The 10,405-nt window shown below is 32.6% G+C and overlaps 1 protein-coding gene across 1 annotated transcript in view; it reads right to left on the minus strand.

The window, feature by feature from the left end:
• Positions 1–4,942, minus strand: part of LOC112098064 (disease resistance protein At4g27190-like) — a 7,086-nt gene extending 2,144 nt beyond the window's left edge. The window contains exons 1-6 of the mRNA XM_024183668.1: positions 3,986–4,942; positions 2,209–3,936; positions 2,025–2,098; positions 1,816–1,898; positions 1,404–1,731; positions 1,099–1,251 (exon numbers count right to left, since the gene is read on the minus strand). Coding sequence (XP_024039436.1) covers positions 1,099–1,251; positions 1,404–1,731; positions 1,816–1,898; positions 2,025–2,098; positions 2,209–3,936; positions 3,986–4,928 — 3,309 coding nt within the window. The 5' untranslated portion in view covers positions 4,929–4,942. The remainder of the gene's footprint in view (positions 1–1,098; positions 1,252–1,403; positions 1,732–1,815; positions 1,899–2,024; positions 2,099–2,208; positions 3,937–3,985) is intronic.
• Between the last annotated feature and the right edge of the window lie 5,463 nt (positions 4,943–10,405).

Here is a 10,405-nt window from a genome sequence, read left to right on the forward strand (position 1 = left end):
AAACAAAAGCGGGTAAGCCTTGGTAAATAATCAAGTATCAAAACTTTTAATTTACTGAAAGCAATACGATTCTCCTTCGCTTCTTCTCCAACATGTCCTACGATTTCTTCTAATCTTTTGCACTTCGATACATTAAGATTCACCAGACTACTAGGAATTCCAACCTGAAAATAAACAAAAGTGTGTGCATATGTGTGTATATTAAAAAAGTAAAAATGTAAGAATATCATTCAACTAGATAATTTTTTGTTAAACAAAAAAAGCAACAAGATAAATAAATAAAAAAAAGCCAGATAAACAAAGATAATAAAAATGCATTTACACTATTTACTATTAGGAACGTAAAAAGAATTTAACGCAATTTCTAAATATTTTAGACTTATTTTGCATCTTGATATCAGTTTTTAAGCATAAATTTACAAATTTCAACTATTCCTTTTGGGGAAAAAAATTCAACCAAAATGCCGCTTTTTCCCTTTTCCTTGGTCCCTTTTTTTATGTACATTTAAAAATGGAAAAAAAAATTGGAAAAGACTTCCCAATATTGTCAATAAGGGACTGCTGCTGCAAAGTGGATCTTTATTAAGTACTTCCAGACTCAAGGAAATTTCTTTACAATCACGGGTCAGTTGTAAATAATCATGAATTTGTGGTTAATTAATGGCATAATCAATTCGTAACTAAACAAGAGATATTAATTAAATTTGAAAACTTTTATTTTCTTTTTTTCTTTTTCCAATCGAAATGTGAAGAATTAAGGAAAAGAGAAATATATAGATGAATTTGTGAACCTATAAGATGAGTGACGATCCTTTAATTTTTGAAAATCGTACTTATTAAGATATGACCAAAAACTATTTAATTGAATTATATTATGCTGTTGAATCGTGTTTAAAAAATTTATATTGTTGATTCTAATGCTGACGAACCTAAAAACTGGACTTAAAACGTAGATTTCAGAGTGGTGGTTCGAAGTACGATACTTGAAATAAATAATCAGTGGCTGAATATCATTTGTAAACAAAAAATGGTTAAAATATTGTTGGATGTAATTTGAAAAAAAAAAAAAAAGATTCGAAATGAATACAGCAACCTTACCAATGGAGGAAAAATATTCATTAGGTTTTTACACCCCACTATCTCCAAATTCTTCAATTTGCTGAAAGACTCTGAAGCAAGCTGGTGATGCCATATTCTTCTCAAATTATCCATCCACCAAATATGTAATTCCTCCAACTTAGGAAGTCGTACCTGGCAGTTAAAGGTTAAATAACTAATTAATCGGCATAATCTATTGATAACCAAATTAGAGGCGGATATTAACTAAATTTGAAGAAGACTCACGGAAAAGACAAATTAAGTATTGTGACAAAAATTAATTTTTTTATTAAAAAAAAAAAAACCTTTTCGTCAAAGAGAGGAGGAGGATGCATTTCAAAGTGAATGGTGTCTTCTGGTGAGCTCGTAGAGATGAATCTTAACATATTACTGCAACCATGGATCTCCAGGTTCAGCAAAGAAGGGAATTCAACAACTAAATCTGAATGAATATGTCTCGTGTTTGCAAAGCTTGTTAGTTTTGGAAGCACATAGAGCCACAGGGAGTGCAGTTTAGGAAAAACCTTTAATTCAATCAACTTTCCTTCTTCTCTTTCTGACCACCCCGTGGTGTCGACTACCCCTTCCATTGACTCACAATAGCTTATCTCAAGATGTTGGAGTTTCGCAAGACTATTAACCATAGAATACGAAAACAGATACTTCAGACGATTACAATCCCCCACGTACAGCTTTGTTAAATTTTGACAACAGTACATTCCTTGATTATGATCGGCCCATAATTTTTTGATGTTTCTTAAGTCCCTGAGATTCAATTCCTCTAAGCTCGGAAGAATAACCTGCAAAGAAAACCCGTACATTTTTGTTCCTTCAAGTACAACCGTCCACTATAATATTTTTTTAATGATCGAAGATTAATCGTGATAATAAATTAATCAATTAATTATTGAACAGAAAATTATCACCTTTGGAGCAGGATCATCATCAGTAATGATTTCGTTGAATCCTAAAGAAGTTGTTGGTTTGTCCATGTCGGGTCCTATAAACAAACAAAAACAATATACATAATTAATCTTTGTCGTTTTTTTTTTTTTCAAAATAATTGAGGCGAAGTCCATAAATCCACCAACACTTAATTTCAACACTTACCAACAATCATTTCCAGATCATCGCAAGAAGACACTTCTACCTTTTGAAGCTGCAGTAGGTTTTTGGCTATGGAGAATGAGAAAAGATGCTTCAATTTGTCACAGGATTCTACTTCTATAATCCTTAAGTTGCTGAAAGATTGAGCTTCTGTGAGTTGGCTGTCACATATTGTCTCCAAATTGATCAATTTATAGAGAGACAATGACTCCAGCAAGGGGAAGACTTTATGACGAACCCGTCCAACTGAACCGACAATATGCAAAATCTCAAAACAGCTTTCTACAGAAAGATGCTTCAATCGTGGAAAACCTTCCCCATCATCTAATTCATGAACAACATTCTGAACACCCTTCAGTTCGTTTAGATGGATCTCTTCGGCTTCCTTCAGCAACATTTTCGTCCCATAATTCTCCAAAAGAGTGCTAACATTTTCTAACCCATGGAGCCCCACCAATCTTGATGTTTCAGAATTAACGCGCCACTTAAGCCACTTTTTTCCTATGCATATCCTATATCTTAGCAATTCCACAGAGACCCAATCCTGCGGCAGAATTTGGGCATCCCGAACGTGTATCTCCAAGGTACTTAGCTTTGACAACCCCTTCAATTCAGCAAGACTGGCGGTACTTCCTCCTTCAACCTTATCCCACTGCGAAAAGCTGTGAAGCATATATAGTTCTTCCAATCGAGAAAATTTTGATATGACATTTGGTGCTATCACTACAAGGCTCCTACAATTGCTCAAATCTAGCAATTGTAACCGCGTCAATTGTCCAATTTCAAGCGGTAACTGCTTAATGTCGGAACCTCGAAAGCTAAGAATCTCTAATTTCTTTAGCTGTCCAATTGCCGCTACATCTTCTAGTTGGCACCAGTCTAAACACAATGTTTGAAGGTTAATGAGGCGACCAAGTGATGAAGGTAATGAAGAGAAAGGAATTCTAGTAAGACTTAAAACTTTGAGTTCTTCTGTCCCTTCAAAAAAGAGGTCTGAAATTTGCATTGAGCTATAACGCTTTGAAAACAACAAAAGTAACTGGAGACGGGGACATCCCAACCTTTCGGGAAGCTCTTGAATATCTCTCTGGGGTAATGAAATGGCAATTGGATCTTTCCGTATTGTCTCTTCCATCTTTTTCTCCACGTCATCAACATTTGGAATATTAAACATGCGCTCCCCTGCAGCAATTGATACAGCAACAACATGAATGACGTCATGCATTTTAACTTCATCTTCAGCATCACCGTCCAACAATAAGCATGAAGATTTGAGATTGTCGATCAACCGATGCACTCTACTCCTTGCTTCTTCCAATGTGTAAACATTTTCAAACAAACCCCAACCCACGCCATATCTCAATAAGCCAGAAACTTGTATCGCATGACCTTCACTGTACAGACCACAAAGACGGAACAGAGGTTTTGCCTCCGCACTTTCCAAAAAGTCGTAACTCAATTTTATGGAGGTGTACACATTTGCTTTCATGCCATGAATTTCTCTTGCATCCGATCTTCTTAGCTGATTCAATGCATCTTGCCAAAAGTAACGCTCCTTATTTTTCAGAGCATTTGCAACTGTACTCAGTGCAACAGGCAAACCTCCGCATTTTTCAACGATCTCATTTGCTATACTTTGAAAATCAGATATTTTAGTTGAATCACCCACTATCTTCTCAAATAACTGCAATGCTTCTTCTTTCGATAAAGCATCGATCCAGAAAATTTTCTAACTGCAATGCTTCTTCTTTCGATAAAGCATCGATCCAGAAAATTTTCTGACAATTCATATCATTGCACAATAAATCTCGACTTCTAGACGTCAATATTATTGTGCATCTTCTCTGATCATCCTCTCTATCTTTCTCATCAACATCCCCAGAAGGAATTCCAACTTCATCGAACTTCAGTTCTCTCCAAATGTTATCCAATATAATCAGGACCCGCTTCTCTTTCTTCAATACTCGACGTAGTCGATTTGCTCTGTCGAATATATTCTCATTCAACTCAAACTTTATGCCTAAATCAGAAGCAAGTTTGTCTTGAATTTTCTGATGATCTGGGTTCTCTGTTATCTCAGCCATAGCGACCTTATCGAACAACTTATCTTCCATCACTTGCTTTGCAACTTGCTTTACGAGCGTGGTTTTACCCACGCCGCCCATCCCGTAGACCCCAATTATGTTGAGCTTATCATCCCTCAACGCCTCCATAACATCTTGAAATACTTTCATTCTTGAGTCAAAGGCCTCGAAATCTTTCACTTGCATGTGTTCTACCAGCTTTGGAGTAGGACGGTGGGAAACATTGGAGAAGTTGCCTTTTCCCACGAGACTAGCTGCAGCTTCTGCGGCCTTTGCTGCTTGTCTACTGAGCTTGTAACGAGAGATCAAGTTTGGGCACAATCCTTTGAAACAGAACTTCTTAGCTCTATCTTCATCATCTGTGATGGATTTTGCAGCGCCCTGAGTGAATTCCTTGACGCTATTAAGCCAGTCTGCAACATCCTCATAAATCTCATCTCCTTGTTGAGTAGCCTGATGAACGGGTATTTCCACCCTTTCTCTTTGATGTCCCAGCTGCTTCACTTGAACTTTTAGGCCATCTATGTAGCTCTGGTACTTGAACACATAAGATATCTGCCGTTTAAGCGGTTTGTACAGTGACTTTGCACCTTCTGATACAACGCCGGTTAAAAAAGCCAGACACGCTTCTACAGCCATTGCCTGTTGCTTAACGATATATATGTAGTTTTTGGCTGTTTAAAAAAAAAAAATGGATTCAAATAAATTAAATGAACTAGAGGGGAAGAAAAAGAAAGAAACGACAACAAACAACCTTTTAGAGAAAGGTTTGACGGGCCTGAATGGAAAACCAACAACTTTTTGAAGAAAGAAAGCTTTGGAAGATAGATGCAAATTAACCGTTGATAATACTACATAAGAACACAGAAGTTAACAATAAACAGTAACTTAAAACTCAAGAAAATTAAATGACGAGATTAAGACAAACAAGGGATAGTTTTTGTTGGACATTAAGAAACAACTGCTATCAAGATCAAGGATTAGAAATTATGCTATTAAAAGAAATTATTAAAGGATTTAGAACAAGTTTACCTCTTTAATTATCTAGGATCAGAGTTTATGAGCTTCACTATTGGCCTTGGATGTATAAGAAAAACTTTAATGAGCAAAAGATCACTCTTAACTGCGGAGGAATGTGAGTAAAGAGTTTATGGGAGTAAAGCAATACAATTGAATTGTAAAAGAACCAAGACTTAAGCGTGCGTCCCGTGTTTTGTTTTATTATATAAACAGAACATATGTTCATTTTTAACAAATTGATCAATAACTCTATTCGCTATTTAATTAATAATGTAATCAATTTTAAGAGAATATAATAATAATCCTTCAATGCATAAATTTAGAATTAGATTTTTTTTTTACTTTTTATTTAAATGTAAATCTCAGTGGAAAATTATAAAAATTTAGAGATAAAATTTTTCAATCACCAAACGGAAAAACAGGGGAATGAAAACAGAGGAATCTTGTTTTACTTTTTTTTCTTTTTAAACCTTAACTCTTGTTCTTATATAAATAATCTTGTTCTGATGATAGTGCTCTTGACTGCAGGAAAATTTCTAATGGAAACAACTCAATTTCGGAAGATAAGCTCAGTTTTGCAAGCGATGAATTTATTCAATTGACTCTGTACTTGAACTCGTTGGATTGGTTGATTTATGATTGACTGAATTTCAATTCGGCCTAAAAGATCTTTAACCAAAGTTTAATAGCTATCATCTACTCCTTAAAAACAAATATGTATCTTTTTTAGATTTGACTGAATTTGAACTTGCTGGATTGGTTTTTTTTTAGATTATTAAAATTTGGAATATTTTTTTTTCCTTGCTTTCTTTTGTTGGAGGATTAGAGATTTTGGTATTACCAGAAAGGTTTCAAGGGTCTGAGTAGAAACCTATAATCTTTTGAAAAACTTTGTTTTTTTTTTACAAACAATGAAATAAACGACAACAAACTGGCAATTTTGATACAAAGCCAACAAATATTAAAATTTGGAATATTTTTTTTTTCTTGCTTTCTTTTGTTGGAGGATTAGAGATTTTGGTATTACCAGAAAGGTTTCAAGGGTCTGAGTAGAAACCTATAATCTTTTGAAAAACTTTGTTTTTTTTTTTTTTTTTAATTTTTTGGGGAAAAGGATGCAAATTAACCAAAGGGAAATAATAAGAGCACAGGCTTTAACAATGAACAATAACTTAAAACTCATGCAAAATAAATTCAATATTAAAACAAACCAGAGAAATTTTTTTCTTGAAAAGTAGATGGAAATTATGAAAGAACAGATGTCAAGATCAAGGATCAGGGATTCTACTACCCAAAAAAAAAAAAAAAAAAAAAATTAAAGGATTTAGAAAATGTGCACCTAGAGTTGGTGAGCTTCTCTCTCTATTCACTTGAATATTTAAGAACAACTTGAAAGAGGAAAAAGATCACTGGTAACTGCTGAGGAATGTGTGAGAAAAGAGTTGACGAGAGAAATAACAATGACTTGCAGAAGAAAAACCATTAATCAAGCACACCTTTTTATATCCTGTATTTGGTTATTGTTGCCCTCTTGACGCATGTATAGAATAATTATGTGCATTTTTTTTAATCCGCATGCACTTTAATGATTAGTGCTCCTTTCATAAAGCAGATACCGGAAACACACAAATATCATTTGAGAGAGAAACTAAACAGCAAATCATCAAAGTAAGATCAATAATATATGACTTGGTTAATGCATATTCAAGAACAAAAACAAAAACAAATAAATAAATAAATGGAGAAGGTTTGATTTTGTATTGCCAACGCTGCTTTTTTGTTATTTCATTTGTTCTTTCCACAAATGATGCTTGGTTATAATTAAGTTCCACATGGCCGTTACTTACAAACTGTGTTTGTGTTAACAGAAACGTGAAATTCACATCACACAAAATTACACTATCAATTCTTAAGAGAACATAATAATAATCACTCAACGCATAAGGGTAAATTTAGAATTACATTTTGAAATTGATAAAATGTTTTTTATGGGATTTCAGGCAAACCAAAACAAAAAAAATTTCAATAAAGAGCTAGTTGTTGAAATTGATTTATCTTGTTTTTCAGGCTATCTTGTGACGTGACGATATATAATATTCGTGAATGCTAGAAAATTTCTAATGCAAACAACTCAATTTGGGATGATAAGCTTAATTTTGCAAATGACGAATGTAAATAACTTGTTTTGATTAATTGAATTTGTAATACTCTTACCCTATTCTAAAATTTGGAGGTTGCTTGAGAAAAAAAGGGTATTTCTCACTCATCTTCAATCCTCAAGTAAAATTAGGTAAAAAGCAAATCTAAAAAATCACAAACGAATTAACAAAAAAAGAAAAAAAAAAACAACATTGATCTTGAGACAAGTGATATTTAAACAGAGAATTCTTTATTCTTTTTTACTTCCCCCCCCCCCCCCGGGGCTCGAGGATTAAAGTCTTTGCTATTAACAGAGAGGCTTTAAGAGTCTGAATAAAAACCCGTGCTTTTTTTAAAAAACCACTTTTTTTTTTCTTTTTTCTTTTTTTTTGGGAAGATATATTCAAATTAACAAAAGCTAGTAATAAGAGCACAGACCTTACAAATGAACAATAACTTACAACTCAAGCAACATAAATGATAAGATTAAAACAAACCGGAGATATTTTTCTTGGAAAATAGATGGAAATTAAATAAGAACTGCTGTTAAAAGAAGTTATTAGAGGATTTAGGAGCATGTGTACCTCTTTAATTATTTGGGATCAGAGAGTTGATGAGCTCTCTATTCGCCTTGAATATTGAGTAAGAACTGGTATTAAAAGAAATTATTAAGAACAATATTTTAGTGAGCAAAAGATCACTGTTAACTGCAGAGGAGTAAAATGCTGAAAAGAGCAGTAACAATGAATTGCAAAAGAAGACGACTTAATCAAGCACCCCTTTTATACCCGATTTTTAAGATTTAATTTTGAAGTTCCCAATCAAGAACAAAGACGAAGCTTTAATAAAGCATGCAGTGAGATACAAGAAATGGATCGGGCAAAATACCTTACGAAGCGTTTCATATTTTCTAATGAAATAATTTAGTTGAAGTCTTCGACGAATAGATACCTGTTGTGCTTGAATAATTTTGGTATATACATTACTTGTATCCTGCGAAATTGAAAAGCACACTCATTTACAGAGCTTGTTAGTAGGGAAAAGCTTCGTAAGATGCCTGATAAAAGATAAAGCAAAAGCTTGAATGAAGAATGACATTTTAGAAAGAAACTAAAGTGCAATCATCAAAGTAGGATCAATAGTGAGTTGATCAGTTATGCTTTTTGTTATTTCAATTGTTGTGTCCACAAATGATGCTTCGTTATTACTAATTCCACATGGACATTATTTAGAAACTGTTCTTATGTTTAACAGAACAATAAAAACTCGTCATCATACAAAACTACGTGAACAAATCTTCAATTTGATTATTATAAAATAAGAAGTTTCATTACTAGATTATGCGGACGTTAATGTTAGAGATCTCATCAGATTATCATATAATTTACCAAACGCTTTGAGAAGAACAAGAATTAATTAGTTAAAAATTTAAAAATAAATAAATAAAGAGTACATGCAAATATTGTTACTTCCAATCACCAAACTGAAAAACAGGGGAATGGTAACAGAGGAGCCCCTGTTTTGTCCTCTCTCTCTCTTTTTTCAATCTTACTTTGTGTTATAATTGAATAATTGTATAGAAAGTGTGACGGTTGCTGCAGCATTATGAAGTCAAAATTGAGAACGACATTAAATGATCAATCTCTTTATGTATTTACTCGAATGTCTGATAGTGTTCAGACTTGGATTTTCAATAAACACAGATTCCAAATCCAAATAATTGAATAATTGTGTACGTTCAAATTCAGCATTTAATTACTATATAATTAGACATAAATGTGTATTTTTTATTTATCCCATTTCGGCCCATGTTCACATAAACATATTTCTGTGGATGATAACATCAGGACCTCTGATGCTTTTTTCTTTTTTTTCTTAATTATCAGAGATTTTATTTTTAACTCTATAAGTACTATTCGTTATTTAGATATAAATTTTTGCAATCACCAAATAGAAAAACAGGGGAATGAAAACAGGGGAGCCCTGTACTAAACCAGGAGTTGGTGTTTTGCCTGAAAGTACAACTTTGCTAGCAAATCTAGTGGGTTTAGTGAATAAATTTTTACATTATTCTATTTGATCTCTCCGTCTTTATCCTAAGCATTCTTGGTTGGGATCGCTGCATTGTCCTGTAATCTGTGTGACTTAGTGAAAACAGGAATGGGTAACTGTGGTTATGGGTACGTGAGAGGTAACGATGAGGGTAGATTGTTAATTTTGAGGAGCGATTTGCTTGCATAATTCAATGCATGGACAGAAATGTCCCTGACCAAAAAAAGGGACTATCCATATCTGAATCTGAGCATCAGAGCTTGACATATTTGATAATTAGATATACTTACTAGAACTGTTTTTGCATAATAACTAAAATATTTATTTTTATATATTCGATAAACGAGCTCACTATTGATAGAACTTATTAGATACTACAACTCAAATAACTTCTAGTGCTTGATTGAGGTTTTTATATATTCGTATGTTTGACATTTTTTTTTTTTTTTACTTTCTAAGAATTAAATTCTAACTTGATTCTAAAAACAAAAAATATAATTTTACAAATAATTTAGTACGGCGTTTGGTAAATGATAACTATTTGAGAATAAGTTTTAAAATGGTTTACTATACAAATCTGGTAAATGAAAATTAAAAGTGTAAAATGTTCACATACAATGACAAAAATATACTTATTTACTTATTATCATTTTTTTTTACTTACTAGATTTTTTAAGAGCATTCTATTTTCTTTATTACATATTTAAATAATTTTTTATTAACTATTTTAATTTGCAATAAAATTAAATTCAATATTTATTTAACTGAAAAATTTGTTATGTAGTTCGTGATATAACAAATACTAACATATTATTAAATTGATTAATAAATTACGTGCAAAAAAGAAAATGCAAAAATTTAATCTTTATATAAACTTTTTATGTACAAAAACCGTTGTAATCAAA

The sequence above is a fragment of the Citrus clementina genome, unplaced genomic scaffold, assembly GCF_000493195.1.
Source record: "Citrus clementina cultivar Clemenules unplaced genomic scaffold, Citrus_clementina_v1.0 scaffold_5, whole genome shotgun sequence".
Classification (NCBI taxonomy): domain Eukaryota; kingdom Viridiplantae; phylum Streptophyta; class Magnoliopsida; order Sapindales; family Rutaceae; genus Citrus; species Citrus x clementina.